Source organism: Macaca thibetana, chromosome 6 (genome assembly GCF_024542745.1).
Source record: "Macaca thibetana thibetana isolate TM-01 chromosome 6, ASM2454274v1, whole genome shotgun sequence".
Lineage (NCBI taxonomy): Eukaryota > Metazoa > Chordata > Mammalia > Primates > Cercopithecidae > Macaca > Macaca thibetana.
This window is the reverse complement of record NC_065583.1, coordinates 103,408,572-103,426,213: the sequence shown is the minus strand read 5'-3', so window position 1 is coordinate 103,426,213 and position 17,642 is coordinate 103,408,572. Positions and strand designations below refer to the sequence as shown.

General features: G+C 35.5%; 1 protein-coding gene across 4 annotated transcripts in view; it reads right to left on the bottom strand.

Moving 5' to 3' along the window:
• AP3B1 (adaptor related protein complex 3 subunit beta 1) overlaps positions 1-17,642 on the bottom strand; it is a 294,984-nt gene that overhangs the window by 87,767 nt on the left and 189,575 nt on the right. For all 4 annotated transcript variants that reach the window (XM_050795644.1, XM_050795645.1, XM_050795646.1 and 1 more), the window contains exons 21-22: positions 10,828-10,900; positions 1,310-1,416 (exon numbers count right to left, since the gene is read on the bottom strand). In XM_050795644.1, coding sequence (XP_050651601.1) covers positions 1,310-1,416; positions 10,828-10,900 — 180 coding nt within the window. The remainder of the gene's footprint in view (positions 1-1,309; positions 1,417-10,827; positions 10,901-17,642) is intronic.

The following is a 17,642-nucleotide window of genomic DNA, read 5'->3' as shown; positions in this document are numbered from 1 at the left end:
CCTTACTGCCAACCAAGGTTTTAGGGACCTCCTGTTCCATTCAAGGTATTAACTGATTCACTATTGATTTTTTGATTAACACTTTTTCTTTAGAGCCTACCACAAATGCTCAGTAAATATTTATTACCTGAATAAATGAAAGACTTAACTGCTTATTTTCAATGCTTCCCCCTTCATATCTTTTAATGTGCCTTTTCCTTTTAGAAACAAGGACAAATTAAAATCGCAAATACCATTCTTATTCATTTCTGAGTGGTTAAGAGATAATCTCATTCTATGCTTAAAGAGAACATTGTAGCTTAAAACTTTTCACCTGTACTTTCTAAGCGAGGTGACCAATGTTGAATGGAAATGCAGATAGCTTTTTTCAGTATTTCACTGCATAGCCCTGATAGCATACTTGCTTTGATGGAGGAATTTTTTTCCATAATAACACACAAGAATTAGGCACTTCTTTCTCCCACTTTTGGCAGAAGCAGCTCTATGCTCCCAGGCAGTTCAGATGATCAGTTACATACCCTGTAGTACCCTGCCAGCCCTGAGAACCAGATCTACTGAAGCTACCTGTGCCCATCAAAGCTCACTATTCTGTCTCTTAGTCTGTCAGATTTCTGACAACAAATTAACAAGCGGTCAAGCATATCAACAGATTATATATCTTAGGCAGCATGCTTGATTTACAGTGAAAGGTTAGTGGATATAATATGCTAACACAATAAAAAGTTGTGGTAGCTTCAAATACCATGGTAAGTTGATGGTTTTTGCATTATTTTGTGACAGGTAGGTTCTAGCCTCACTTCACATCACATTCTATAAATAACATTACAGAATAATTTTAAAGACACCAACACATGTAAATAAATGTACAAAAATAAGACAAAGAAAAAAGTTATCTTGAACTTTTAAATAAAAACAGTTATGAGTTTTTAATAGTCTATGAAAAAATAGCATGGTAGGAATAAAATGATTACGGAAACGAAAGTCTGTTAATGTAGACAACTTTTTGTGGCACAGTTCAGGTGTATGTACTGGGTCAATGTGGTGAAAAACCTTTGTATGTCACAGATATGTAACAATACCAGAGAAAAACATACAGATGATAATTAAGTGTGGACAAGGGAAAAAAACTGAGAAGACAATGGTTTGAGTAAATTATTTAAAAAATTAAAAGGTCTTAGCTACATTGGGCTTGTTCTTAGAGAAGAATCTGTTCCAAACTAAGAATCCACTTCAAGTATTTACATTTTAATAAAAAAGATACAATGGCAACATAAGAAAACTGAGCTGGTGTATTTTAAAAATAACTTACACTGATGACTGAAGAGGAAGTTGACAAGTTTAAACCTTCAAGATCAGCCATCAAACTTGGAGAAAGAGCTGGTGTGGGAAGTGCAACTGGAGTGGATACTGGGTTAACTGTAAGAAAAGGCCCAAATTAGTAAATGTGCATGAACATTTAATTCAAATTATTAAAAGCAACATTTTTATTTTGTTAGTAAATCTAATTAAATTACTTTGATTAATAAATGTATGACAATTCTATTTAACATCTTGATTTAGTCAAGTTATTATCAAGTCATGGCAGTTATTAGTCTTAGCTTTCAAAACATAATGGTAAATCCTATAACAAAATAAAGATATAAATATCTTGAGTAATAGTTTGTGAAAATTTTTTCACATAACATTATCACTAATATTTATCACCCAGTAATCTCCCTAAAAAGGTAAAGAAGCATTTTTTTCCCCAGACTATCAAAAGAATAACAATCGCTTCCAAGAGAATGCTCCAGTGGAATTAGAAGTCTTGAAAGATGCTTCAATCCTATATCTATTTTATTCTCTACTCTAATTTGGGGTCCAGGCTACCTAATTCCCTTGTAATTATACTTTTTCAGCAAAAGCTATGTGCTAGATGGAAATGTTTGACTGATTCTAAACCTGCTATATACTTGAGAACTGATACTGTAAGTTTGGAAATCTAAAAATCCAAGTCTGATCATGTTACTTCCCTGCTTAAGACTCTTCGAAGGCTCATAACTGCCTACAAGATAAAAGCCCAACTCCTCAATTAAGTTCACAAAGTCCTCTATGGTCTGCCCCAGTCCTGTCTAATAGCACTTCCTGTGATAACGGAAATGTTCTACATCTAATAAAAGTGGCCACTAGCCACATATGCCTAACATCTGCTTGATATGTGGCTAGTATGACTAAATAAATGCATTTTAAATTTTGACTAATTTAAGTAATTACATGTGGCTTGTGGACACCATACTGGACTATTCAGGGCCAGCTTATCTCCAATTTCAGCACTGTTATGTGCTAGCTCTATGGGATAATAGTTCCCAAGATCTTGTTCTATATCTTGGAGCCTTTTATATTCTACTCTGTTTGCCTACTTCTCTGCCTTGCCCATCTTGCAACTTTGATCTGGCAAGCTACCCTTTAAAAGGAAAACACTCTCTGGCTCACCTGCAAACAGCTTATATGTGCCTTCTTTGTTCCACAGATATACTTGGGCAAACTTCTATAACTGTACTTCTCATGTAATACAAATTTGTGTCTTTATATGTTTGCATATCTGCTAGTCTGTGTGAACAGACGATAACATTAATTTTTGGTGCTTCTAAACCATTTGAATAAAATACATTAAAACGTGGTCAAGTTTTAGCTTCTAACAAGTTCTCACTCCAAAATAATATTCTAAAGGGGATAACATTTACTTAATTTGACATTTTTTATTTTTGGAGATAGGGTCTTGCTCTGTTGCCCAGGCTGGAGTAAAGTGGTGCAATCCCTTCCTGGGCCCAAGCAATCTCAGCCTCCTAAGTAAGTGCATGCCACCACACCCAGCATTTTTTTTTTAAGAGATAGGGTCTCCCCATGTTGCCCAGGCTGGTCTCTAATTCCTAGGCTCAGGCAATCCTCCTACTTTGGCCTCCCAAACTGCTGGGACTACAGGTGTGTGCCATGACACTCAGGTGCGACAGTAATTTTCAAAGCATCTTTTTCTCATTTTAGTCTCACAATATCCAGTGAACAAGGCAGAACAAATATTAATCCATAAAGTTAACAACAAATATTTCTTCTGCAAGGTAGCAAGTGAGAGACAAAAAGTTCAAGATCCTTAAGTAACAAAACCTAATTAAGAAAAAGAGATACACATATCTGAAAAAAAAATTAAAAAGAAACAATACAGTCCATAAATGATATGGCCAAAGAAGAAAAAATTCAAAGGAAACACTAAATAAAATCTCAACATATATAATTTAAAAAGCAGCCTGGAGGTTGGATGGGGAGGTAGTGGAGCTCTTGGTCTTCCCCGTGCTCACTTAGTGCGGCTGAAGCACAGCTTCAAATCCCCAGGCTTCCTTAGACCCACACTGAAAACCCCTGTAGAGTTAGGAAATGTCACAGAGTTGGGGGAAAACAAGGATCACTGGAGATGGAGTGGAAGAGGAGGCTTCATGAATAGGAGGGAATGAAGTCCAATTTTTAAGTAAGGGTGGGATTTGAACAAGAGGAAAGAAAGAAGCCAGTTAATTGTTGGATAACAGAATGCTATAAACAAAGACTGGGAGGTGGGAAATTGAAAAACTAAGGGGACTGGATTTATCCTATTGACCAAGGGGAACAGTCAAAAATCAATCAAACAGAGGAATGACAATGAATATGGTCCTGCAGGATGGTCAATCAGATGGCAGTACAATGCACAGACTGAAGACAGGGTTGGGAGTACGGAAGAGTTTATAATAGTTTAGGAACGAAGTGAGGCAATGGCAATCTGAAGGCTTAGAAAGAGCATTTAATATTGAAGACACTGGAAACTGAGCCACAGGGAGACTAATATTGACAAGGTCATTAAAAAAGTGAATGGTAGAACCACTATAGAATTAGAAACTGCTTCTTCTAACTTGGATCATAATATATTGCCTTCCAATGCAACAAGTAACTTTTCAGGTAAGTTCTAAATGCATGTTTGTTCATTCCTTTGTATACCTGTCTACCCACCAACCCACCATCCATCCTTTCAAAATATTAGAATGCCCATGTAAGGAATAAAAAACTGAATAAGAAACAGCCTCTGATTTCAACGGTGGCTTGGCTAAATACTACCAAGAGACAAGAGAAGAAAATTCACACCACAAGCAAGTTCTGCTCTTTTTTTAAAAAAAGGATGGGTTTTAATATCATTTCAGAAGATGTGTGCTCTGGTATTAAAGAGATGATTATGCATCTGTTTGCAGGTATGGCGAGATGAAAGTTGGCATTGAAAGCTTATCCTAAAGTGAATTCTGAGGCTAGTTGACCGTGCTGAAGTATTTAATTAGTAATGTGTAAAAACAAAGTGACTCTATAGGGTTTTTAAAAAAATGTCGTAGCATACAAGTTAAAATGAAATATCATGTCCACCTGTCAAATTAGAAAAGGTAATTTTAAAATACAAAATCTAGCATTGGTGAAGGTACAAGGAATATAGCACCCTCATATTGATACTGTGTAAGCTGGTACAAGCTTTCTGAAAAGGTGATTTTATTTACTTATTTTTGAGGAGTTTATCTGTCTCTCAGGCTGGAGTGGAGTGGCATAATCACAGCTCAGTGCAGCCTTGAATTTCTGGACTCAAGTGATCCTCCTGCCTCAGTCTCCTGAGTAGCTAGTATTACAGGTGTATGCCACCATGCCCCGCTTATTTTTCTATCTTTTTGTAGAGACAGGAGTCTCACTTTGTTGTCCAGGCTGGTCTCGAACTCCCAGCTTCAAGCAATCCTCCTGTCTCAGCCTCTCATGTAGCTGGGATTACAGGCATGAGCCACCATGCCAAGCCTAGAAGTCAATTTTGGACAAACAAATTCTTCAAAGTATTTGTTCCAGCAATACTATTCCTGGAAATTTATCTTAAGGAAACAGTTACAGAGATATTGAAATATATATTTACAATGATGAATGTTACCTCACTAATTATGATAGCAAAAAAATGGAAACCAGCTAAATTCCCAACAATAGTAAATCTGTTAAACAGAATTTGTTATAACAGGATAAAGGACAACCATGCAGTTATAAAGAACGTAGGTTTTGTGTTTTTTTGGAAACAGGGTCTTGCTCTGTCACTTAGGCTGGAGTGCGATGGCACAATCACAGCTCACCACAGCCTTGACCTCCTGGGCTTAAGCAATCCTCCTGCCTTGGCCTCCAAAGTGCAAGATTATAGACATTAGCCACCACCCCGGCTAAGAACACGTACTTTAAACAGAGGAGAAAGCAAGTGATAAAACAGTTTCTCAGTACAATCCAATTTGGAGGGGGGGATTTGCATATGAAGAGAATCTAAACTGATATGTCAGAATGTTAACCTGGGGTGTTTGGATTACAAGTTAATTTTATTTTCTTCTTTTTGTTTTAAAAACTTTCTATAAAATATTTTCTTTTCTAAAAGTAGATCTAATATAATAATTATGCAATTATTCTTCTGATCAAAGCATTGCCTTAAGATTTAAGAATAAGAAAAACTGAATATATAATGGCTTAATATGTTGTTATTTAATTTGTAATTTGTTGCATCATCTGTATCATTGGCATCATCAGCACCAGCATCATTACTAACCCCAGTAATGCCTATCTTGTGTCAGGCACAGTTCTAAATGCTTTTACATATATCAACTCATTTCATCCTTTGAGAATTAAATGACTCCCAAAAGTATTTTATAGACAAAGCATCTCAATTTTATAGACAAAGCAGCTAAAGCATGGAGAGGTTAAGTAAATTGCCCAAGATGACACAACTAGTGAGTAACAGAGCTGGGATTGAAACTCAGACAGCTTGCTCCACTGTCCTCTCAGCGACTCCACTCTACTGCCTTGACCACAATTCACTTAACAATGTGATATTACATATCATAAGGCTTATTTGAAGTATGATTATTGTTGGCTGACAGAGATTTTTTAAATACTTCACTGTCACTTGTACTAACAATGTAATGACATAGGTTTACATTTCCTATAAAAGAACACTAGAATATGATGACTGATTTATGATTGTCCTACTGAGAGCACATGGTATGGGGCCCTAAAATATATTGTAATTTCCAGGAATATAAAATATGCCTGAAACGTAGAAAGCATATTGATATCTCTAAGTCTAACAAAAGACTGTTAGGTCATATATTATCCTAGAACAAATATTTTTCTCATGTATTGTTAACTGACTCCCATGAAAGAGAGTCATATAACTTAATGATCTAAAGAAACTGTAGAAGTTTTACAGTCTTTAAAAAAAATTACAAATGAATAAAATGAGACACAAAGAAACTACTAAACTGATTAAAAGCATAGGACTAATTTCTGTGCTCATGATAACATCCCCTCAACAGATACAATAGGGGAAATAGTAAGAGAAAAAACCAAATTACTTTGTAATAGAGTCAGTCTATTACTAGGGTTGCTGCCTTAAGAGAGAGACAATCATTGATTCTGATAGTAGCAAGCTCTTTCCCTCCTCCACGCCTTTATTCTGCCTAGTATACCCTCCCCTCATGCCTCCAACTGCTTGACTGATGCTTTTTTTCTTTTTTTGAGATGGAGCATTGCTCTGTCACCCAGGCTAGAGTACAGTCACGCAATCTTGGCTCACTGGACCCTCTGCCTACCAGGTTTAAGCAATTCTCCTGCCACAGCCTCCTGAGTAACTGGGATTACAGGCGTGCGCCACGACACCTGCCTAATTTTTGTATTTTTAGTAGAGATGGGGTTTCACCATGTTGGCCAGGCTGGTATCGATCTCTTGGCCTCAGGTGATGTGCCCACCTAGGCTCCCCAAAGTGCTGGTATTACAGGTGTGAGCCACCATGCTCAGCCAACTGATGCTTTCTTAAACTCAACTCAAAAGATAAATTTTGATACTGCTAGGTGGATTAGGTACCTTGATACCAAACAGTATTTTGTGCATTTCTCCTCATTTCATCTATAATGAGGCAATCTAATTGCCAATTTATCTGTTTTTCCCATTACACTTTGAGTATTCCTTGGGTAGGGACAATATTGTATTCATTTAGAAATCTCCAGTATGTAGCAGATTATAAAGATCATAGCAAGTACTCAATTAACATTTCCTGAATGAAGAAATGAATAAATTCAGTACTTGCAGTCTTCCTGGTATGTACTGTGTACCTAGCAAACAACCCGTGTGGATTATGATGTGCCTCTTAGATAAAACACAGGGAATGTGTCTGGCCTTCTTTCAAGATTAATCTAATTCTCACAGTTGAGAACTAAAGCCACTGGAGAGTGACATTTTAGTGTCTGAGCAACAAACTGCATGCCATGGGCAATGGAAAACTACTGTAGGCTAATAGGAGGCATATAATGAAGTCGGCACTCTGCTTGTCTTTATCTCTAAGCTTACATCATGGTTCTTCCACAAGGTTTTTGTAGTTTCTAAATTTGGGGTTAATGAAAACTCTAAAGAGGGGTTTTCATCTCCCTCTTTGTTTCCTCACTATACTATGAATCTCTATTTTTCTCTCATATACAATAGTTACTTGTCCAGGTATCTGTGTCTCTGACTAGATTTTAGTTTTTGGAAGGGAATGACTAAATTCTATTTATCTATTACAGTACCTACCAAAGTACCTTGCACTTAGCAGACGATCCAGAAAACGTAGGTTGAACTGACTTGTTAACGAGAGTTTCAAGTGTCATTTCTGACAAATGCAGGACTATGAAAGATTTTTAAAGAAAGGAGCACTTGGGTATTAAAAACAAAGAGAAGTACTATATCCTATATTGAGTTAAAAAATGTGGGTTGGGATCAAAGTTCCCTTAAAAATTCAAAAAAACTTTCATCTCTATTCTTAAAAACTTGATTTTTTAAAAAAGTTTGTGTCTCAACATATAAAAATATACTTTTTATAGAATGGAACTATAACAATTATATCATTTTATAGGTTTTTCTTTTTTTTACCATAGTTGCCAGGAAATCCAAAGTTGAATATAAGAAGAAAAAGTTGTAATTAGTATATTCTAGTCTCTTGTAACATTTACTCTTTGTTCCTTTTTAAATGTACTTTACTGTTATTCTTTTATAATTTTAAACTTTAAAATTATGAAGGTTACAAACATACATGTGTCAGATACCCAAATGTCACAGAAAGATACAAAATATAAAATGAAAGACTTGGCTGGGCGCAGTGGCTCAAGCCTGTAATTCCAGCACTTTGGGAGGTCAAGACGGGCGGATCACGAGGTCAGGAAATCGAGACCATCCTGGCTAACACGGTGAAACCCCGTCTCTACCAAAAAATACAAAAAACTAGCCGGGCAAGGTGGCGGGCCGCTGTAGTCCCAGCTACTCGGGAGGCTGAGGCAGGAGAATGGCGTAAACCCGGGAGGCGGAGCTTGCAGTGAGCTGAGATCTGGCCACTGCACTCCAGCCTGGGCCACAGAGCAAGACTCCATCTCAAAAAAAAAAAAAAAAAAAAAGAAAGTCTTACTCTTGTCTGTTCCCAGGTTAGTCCTACATCACAAGGACACCGGAGCTAACCAATGAACAATGCCACAATGAAATTTTTATATATGCCTTTATATGTTTTATTAATTCAAGAAAAATTTACTGGGTACCCACTAACTGGCAGGAGCCACTCTATACACTAGGAATAGCAGTGAGCAAGACAGAGAGAGATCCTGTCCTCATGGAACTTATATCTTAGTCAGGAGAAAGAGACAATAATCAGATACCGAAATTTTAAGGTAATTTCAGATAGTGAAAAATGCCATGAAGACAAGAATAACAGGTGAAGGTTTGTGCTATGGTCTGAATATTTGTGTCTCTCCAAAATTCATATTGAAACCTAATCCAGACTCTGGTGGGGCCTTTAATAGGTAATTAGGTTATGGGGGTTCTACCCTCACGAATGGGCTTGGTGCCCTTATAAAAGGGATATAAGGGATGGTGTTTCCTCCTTCTGTCACATGAGGAAACAGAAGTCACTATCTTTGAAGCAGAGCTAGCCCTCACCAATTATCAAATATGCTGGCACTTTGATCTTGGACATCCCAGCCTCCAGAACTACGAACAATTAATTTCTGCTGTTTATAAATTATCCAGTCTAAGGTATTTTGTTATGCCAGCTCAAAGGGGCCAAGACAGTGTGTAAGAGTAGGTGACTTCTGAGTTGGGGAAGTAAGGATCAGCCTGCCAAATCTGGGGGAACTGTTCTCAGCAGGGGAACAGCAGTAGACAGGCCCTTGACAGAAATGAGCCTGGTATGTGTAACAAACGCATAAAAACAAAGTAGGATGAAATGTGGATAAGAAGCAGAGAGGGGTCAGATCATCCACAGTCTGAGAAACCTGGGAAAGGAGTATGGGCTTTCATCTAAATGCAAAATTAAGCCATTAAATTCAAGGGTTTAAAATAAGAAAGAAATAAGATCTGATTTTATCAGTAGTTTATCAGTAGGATAAATTTCTGGAAAAGAACTGCTATTTCGGCAGGGTGTGGTGGATCACGCCTGTAATCCCAGCACTTTGGGAGGCTGAGGCAGGTGGATCATGAGGTCAGGAGATCAAGAGCATCCTGGCTAACACAGTGAAATCCCGTCTCTACTAAAAATACAAAAAATTAGATGGGCGTGATGTGGCACGTGCCTGTAGTCCCAGCTACTCGGGAGGCTGAGGCAGGAGAATTGCCTGAACCCAGAAGGCTGAGGTTGCAGTTAGCCGAGGTAGTGCCACTGCACTCCAGCCTGGGCAACAAAGTAAGATTCCGCCTCGGGGGGTGGGGAAGAACAGCTACGTGAAAGGATATGTGCAATTTAAGTTTTGATAGATATTGCTAAAATGACTCCAAAGAGCTGTACCTATTTATATTTCTACCAAAAACATGTACATCTGTTTCTCCAAACCTTAGCAACACTGGATGTTACCAAACCTGAAAATCTTAGCTAATATGTAAAACATGATTCAAATTTAACTCCAATTTTATTTTTAGTTTCTCTGTTATTTCTCTGCATTATATATTTTAATTTCTCTATATTAAGTATATGCCATGGCTATTGGGGACAGGGCAGGTAAACAATATAAGCAGAACAGATCTATGACAGAATGAGATAATCTAAAACATAACTCACTCCCAGCACAGAAAATCTCTATCAAAAAATGACAGTAGTTTAATATTCATGAAATCTCACTTCTTGTTACTCTTCTCCTAGTGCAACAAAGTACCACTATCTCTCTCTCACAATGCAGGAGGATTTAACGGGAGGTGATAAATATATATACATCTCTGCACACTTGGGTGAATATATTTGTAGGATTCTGAATTCTTAAGATTTGCTGGGACAAAGATTTTTTGCAGGTAAAAGACTGATAGGGGTAGCGAAACTGGCCTCCAAAAGCTTTGTAACCTATTTTCCATTGCTACTAAAATTGTGCCAAGTGGAAGATGGTGATGTCCTTTCCATTTCCTTAATCCTCTACCTCCTTAAGTTAGATGTGTCAATCCCCATAATCCACATTTCACAATGTAGAAGTTATAAGATATGGATGACTATTTAACAAAACACATATAAATTACTAAAGCAAAAGATTTAAAAATGAATTTTGTATACTTTTATTTGGCCATCTATATTTGTTCATGTGATAATAAAGTGATATGCTGAATAGATGAAATAAACAAATATCACTGATTTCCAAAACTTTCTTGCATTATTCATCTATAAGTCTTACACAATAAATATTGATATATTTTGGGACACGTAAATAAAAGGTACTATACAAATAAAAAATACTCTTACTAAACACAGAAGAAATATTTTAAATTACAATACTTACAATCATCCAAATCTAGAAGTGAAACATCTTTGGTAAGAGGAGTTCTATCTTGTTTTGTTTTCTTTTCTTTCTCCTATAAAATAACAAATATTTCATTTATCACATGTTCTGTTTTAAAAATCTGTGTAGTCCTTAATATTCCAAAACATTTTTTTTCTCTGCTTAGTGGTATCAACAAATTGAACTTCTGTATGGTTATACAAAATGTTTTCCTGAATCAACATTTGTCTCAATTAGCATAAAGTATTTCTTACCCACTATGCAAACCGTTATTTTAAACTATTGTGTGTTTAAAAATTATAAATGTCAGAAGAAAATTTAAAGGTATATAATTATTTTATAACCTGACAACTTCTTGCTAACATAAAAATGTAAAGTGGCTCTTCAGTAGAGAGTCCACAAATATTCTTGAAAATAACTTCTAAACAGGTTTACTTTAGAAAAAGAAATACTCAATATATGCAGAGCTCAGAGATTTTTGATAGGCTTGTGATAGGTCAGCCTTTTCTGATACAGTTTGTGACAGGCATTGTACTAGATATTTTATGTTTCTATACTGGGTTGTATGAAACTTCTTTGCCAAAGATATTCACTAAAATCTATAAATGACATTCCCAGGCTCTTTCTTTTTAGAGTTGAAAGGACTCACTCACTTTTTCTACTGTTTTGTAGAGAAAATAAATATTTCAAAACATATCTGCATATAATTAGGGCTTCCCCCAGCAGATACTTGCTTATTTGGTCTACTGTACTTACAAAATGTATATATCCATGAACCAGAATACAGTGCCCCTAAGCCTGAACTGTTCACAGTTTGGTTAGAGATTGAGAAAAAATTTGTAAATCTTTTAAAAAGAAAATTGTATTAATTAAGTGCATTACAAATAACTAAAGGCCAACAAAAAGTAGGGCGTTAAATACAATTGGGTCAAAGTTTATCTTTCTAATCTATACTATTTTTTGCATTAAATTTTCTCAAATCACAGAACAAAACTAAAGTTTCTACTAAAATGTTTTTGTTTATTTCATCATTCATTCAATAGGTATGTATAGAATTCTAAATATATATTCGATTCTGTGCCAAGCAATGGAAATAACAGCCAAGACAGATACAGTGCTGCCTTCAAGTAACTTATAATCAACCAAAATTCTATAGCTTATTGTTAATGTGCTAATAAATATTTTCAAAGTATTCATTTAGCCACAAGAAGGTACCACTGAAACAAAATATATTTTATCACCATTTAAAGTTTACACAGTGTTAGAGCTCCTACAACAGTGCACATACATGAACAAAAGCATTACATAAAATTATACATAGGTAACACTTTAAAATCATTTAAATTTCACTTGCTTTTTCCCTTATGCTGATACTCAGAAACTTCAAGGACCACATAATAATATACATTATTAATACACTTAAAAAGGCACTAATTTTCATCTTCAAAGTAATTATTTTTATCACTGAACACTCCAAATCATCTAGTTAAGTTTTAATTTTCATTCCTTATTGAAAAACGAAAGAAATAGTATTTGCCCCTCTCTCCATTTCTCAAATGAGTAAACAATGTCTAAGATGGGGAAAAAAACAGAAGAAATGTTAGTTTTGAAGCTAAAATTTAAAAGTCGCAAGTAAATGAAAGCAAGTGCCGAATGAAAATGCCGTCTCAACTAGAATATCATTCCTGTGAAGAAAGAACATATAACAAAAAGAGCATATCATCATGTGACTTATCAAAATGCTATGCTGAGCACAATGGGTGCAGCTTCCTATAAGCTACAATGGTGCATGACTGTCTTTACGGAACTGTAACCTCCCCACCTGAAAAATTAGAAACCTATCAAATCAAGATAAAGTTAAAGCTGAAGGCAAGTCTATACCTTATTTTCTACTTCACAACCAAGAGTGTGTAACAGTATCTATTAAATACATATCAGGTCACATATAACACAGAACAGAGCTACATGTGAAATTGGCATAATCTCTTATTAGAGGCCTAGAACAGAGAGAAAAAAGGCTTTCAAAAGGACAGAATTTCATTGACTTTCTGAGAACAGCAAATAACCAGTGACTGAAATACAACATTAGCAATAGATAATGGTCATTTCTACTGAATTGAAAAACCCTTGCATTCTGAATCAAGGCTATAAAATGCTTCATGATGTGTTTGGTATTCCTCTTATATTAGATTTCATTTTTCATTTTAAAAAATCCATAGTAAGTTCAAAACATTTTCATACTTAAAGGATATACTATAAAAATAAAATTCTGAATTCTAAACAAAGAAGTTAAGAGCTCTATTCCATCAAACATTTCTCCATTTGCAATTCATCTTGGTAATAGAGACAGAACCTGGGTAAATGCATATAGGACTTGAGGCAGGAGATTTTTCTTGCTCAATGCATAATTCATGTGCTCCGCCTGCAAAGTGTGTAAAATGAGAATTTCACACCGCAGCATGAGCCATGGAGCTGCAGAGAAAAGGCAGATGAAATCATATTTTACTGTGCGATTTTATTTCTTACCCTCCCAATATTTATACAAAACCATCATTGACAAACCAAACACATTGACAGATCACCCACTGTTTCCATTGTGTTAGTACTTGAGAAGAGATCAGGCAGAAAGATAGACAATTTGTTTTTGTATATTTTTTTAAATAGAGGATTAGGTTTTTAACAGCTGAGTGACTGTATTAGACTTTTATAAGGACAACAGTAACTGATCGTAGAATCCTACCACAAAAAATACCTAGTTTTCAATTCATCATCCTCAAATCTCCATTTTGTTTCTATGGTATTCAATTATACACCTCAACACATCAACATTTTCAAAATGCAATACAAAGTCACAGGGTTAAAAAAACTGTTTTCTATTTAATGTATTTCATTTCAAATAATAAATAAAAGATCCTGGAAATACTTATTAACCTCCAAATAACACAAACAAAAATATGTAACAATGTACCTGAAAAGATTTTTTAATGTATTATGCATGTTCATTTTCATGCTGATTAAAAAAAAAGGCAAGTAACAAAAAAGACCTGACACGACAAGCATCAAATATGCATCCTAAGAGGAAACCACTGTAAAGAGGTTTGAAATTTGAAACTGTAAAATAGGATAAGCAGTATGTAAAGTTTGTCAAAGCCATACTGTGCTTTGAAATCAACAAAAAAATCAAAGCTAATTTGTAGCCTCACAGGACAAGATATTTGCATGAAATATTTTCGATTAGAATTATCAACCAAGGATAATTTCATGACTTTCTTTCATTCAAGTTAACTGACAAATATGATTTCAAAAATCTGAGGCTCACACTTAAACTTTTACTTTTAAACCAAAGTACACCCCTGGTAAATTGAGACTTCTTTATGAGTTAAAAAGAAGTGTAGCCCACTAAAACCCATCTTTCCTATTAGAGTGCGCCTACTTCAATAGGAAAGCCTGCTTAATCCAAATCCACTTCATTTTAAAGGTCTCAAGTGCAATTGAGTAACATGTTTATTTTAGAGAACTTAAAATATAAATGAAATTGGGAAAGACATAAACTGAGAGGCAAGGCTTTGCAATATAACAGTAAAACCCAATATTCTCCAATATTTATAAAAGTTATATAATTGCAACATACAAAAAGAGTTGTAAAAACATAATTAAAACTTGCATATTTTTCAAACAGAACATAACACCAGTCAAAAAATAGTTCCTTTCACTCTTATTCATGATTTATTTCACACCACACGCCAAATTTACTTTATCCCCAAGAATCTTTCAAATAAAAGAGCTTTATTTCCAAAATCTTTTATTAAGGCAAATCTTAATATTTACTGACATTCAGACACCAGTCACAATACTAGTGACTGATCCTTAGAGCACCTAAGAGATTCACTCAGTTTCTTTGCACCTCCCAAAAGGAATCAGCAAAGTTTTGAGACACAAATATAACCCGAGATAAAAATAACTGACAAGAGCAACTCAAACACTGCTAGGTAGCTATAGTGGGTACTATTTTCTTCATAGCTAGTATGCACCTTAATCTTAGTTTTAATTCAAATACTGAAATGCTTTTAATATTAAGTATTATTAAGTGCAAGTATATTAAATACTTTATATTTTTTCACATTGGTAGATTATTATGCTTCATATAGTTTATGTAATTAAAATGTTAATATATATAAGGAAAATACATAAAATGTACTCACAATAAATTACAATCATAAAGTTTTTATCATTTTAATCATAGATTATCTATATCTTCAGCAATTAGTACACAGACCCTATAGATATAACCAGAATACTGCATCACGAATAAGGTGCAAATAGTGGACTAACAACGTAGCTGAAATAACTATGGTGTGGAGGAGCACTCTAATATACTGGGTAGTTATAGGAACACTGAAGCCTAGGTTTCACGAAGGATAAAAATCCTGGAAATGTAAAAGCAACATTTTAAATAAATTTTTTCACCATCTGTTCACATAATTTTAACTACAAGCAGAATATAACTTAATTATATTGGTCAAAAACAGGATAAAGTGATATAAATGTGAATCTCTTCCTGATACAATGTGGTCTACATTACTGCGTTTTCTCTCTACTCTTTCACATAAAAAAAATTTTTCCCTTTACATTGTGTAAAGTATGTGAAATCACATAAAATAAGTAATTACTAAAAGTAATTTTGTTATAGGTGTTATTTGGAACAAAAGAATTACTCATTGAAAGGACTATACTAAAAATATTTCTCAATTAAATATATTTCAAAAAATAACACCTACACATAAAATACACTTATCCATCAACATAATTATAACAACAAAATTTTCTCCGGTCATTACCGACAACATCTGACCTCAAATGAGGACATATTCCAATCAATAACACAAACAAACAAACATGGCACCTGAATGTGTGTCTATAGTTTTGTGCCTCATGAATATGCTGGGGCATTTTAAGAATGTAAATAATCCCCTTGTGGTTCTCACCCTTTTGACTGTCCCATTCACATGAGTGATACCCCATCATCAGTAACATTTTTCATTCCTTGTAGCCATTCTCAACTAGGAGAAGTGGAGGGTCACAGTGATATGAGGCTACTTTCTCCCTTGCTTTTATTTTCTGTAGTAAAGGATGAAAAAAGAAAGAACAAAGGCATAGAAATAGGAAGGGATACAGAGTGTTAACAGAACCACAAATATTCCACTGGGATTAGAATTTAGTGTGTGTGGCTGGGCAGTTGCCGATGCCTGTAATCCCAGCACTTTGGGAGGCTGAGGTGGGTGGATCACTTGAGTCCAGGAGTTCGAGACCAGCCTGGGCAATATGGAGAAATCCCTCTCTATTAAAAATACAAAAAATTAGCCAAGCATGGTAGTGCATGCCTGTAGTCCCAGCTACCCAGGCGGCTGAGGTGGGAGGATCATCTGAGACTGAGGTCGAGGCTGCCAAGAGCTGGGATCATGCCACTGCATTCCAGGTTGGGTGACAGAGCAAGACTCTGAAAAAAAAAAAAAAAAAGAAGAAGAAAGAAAAGAAAAGAGAGAGAGAGAGAAAGAAAGAGGAAAGAAAGAAGGAAAGAGACAAAGAGAAAGAAAGAGAAGAGAAAAGAAAAGAGAAGAAAAGAAAAGAAAAGAAAACAGGGTGGGTAGGGTTAAGACTAGGTAGGTTTGGGCAAGCTAGCCTGAGTTTACTGAACTCAAATGGCAAGGGGCCATCAGGCCAGGTGAATTTAATATCCATCTGGCAGTTGTATAGAAGGACTTGGGGTTGGGAAAGCACTGGTCAGAGGATAACCAATGGCAGTGGTCTATGCAGGTAATGAAGAGCTGATCTAGAATAATGGCAGTAGGGAAAGAAGAAACAGACGTGAGAAATAACACACAGAACCTATAGGAGTTGGTAACTATCTAAACATACAGAATGACAGAGTAGTCAGAGATAATTCTGGGGCTTCAGATCTGGGAGAATGAAAAGAATGCTGGTGACAAATGGTAGAGCACGTCTTTTTATTGTATTCGGTTTGGAAATAATTAGGTTTGATTGTATTAGGTTAGCCTCAGAGAGGTCTAAAAATTTGGTATGAATTTGGGAAGAAAAGCTGAAATGTATTTTAAAGACTGAAAGACATTACCATGGAAGTAATTAACATAAATGTTTTAGCTGAAGCTATAGGAGTGAATTAGGTCTCACAACAGGACAAATTTAGAGGGAAAAAAAGAAGACTAAAGAAAAATTCATTCACATAAATTAATATCGCAAAAAACTAATATGTACTAAGTACTAATTTGGGGGCAATGTTCACAGTTGGATGTCAGAAGCCGGTAAAAAGTGAAGCAACCGAAAGAATGAAAGGTCAAAAAAGTCAGAACAAAAGGGATGCAGACTTTTAAGTAGTCGGGGAACAGTCATACAAAAAGACCAAGAATAAGAGAAGGCTACTGGGTTTGGGGAAGGATCATCGCTGCCTTTTCAGAGAGCAGTATGTGTAGGATAGAGTTGGAAATAACTGGGTTAAGAAGTACAAGATGCAGGATACGTAGATTATTTTTCTAAACTCACTCTCACTCATGTACACACACACTGTCTTTTCCACTCCATGCTCCCTCTCTCTCTCTTTAAATGAGGAAAAAACCTGAATGCTACAGTTGGCAGAAAAGGAATGAATGGAGAAAGAGATTAAAGGTGCGAAGGAGACAGATGATTATGAACAAAACAAAACCAAAAGGAAGTAGGAGTTACCCTTGGGGAAGTGGATGTGAATCTTACACAGAGCTGCATTCAAAGGAAAAGTAGGGTAAATGGAGACTGTGAGTTAG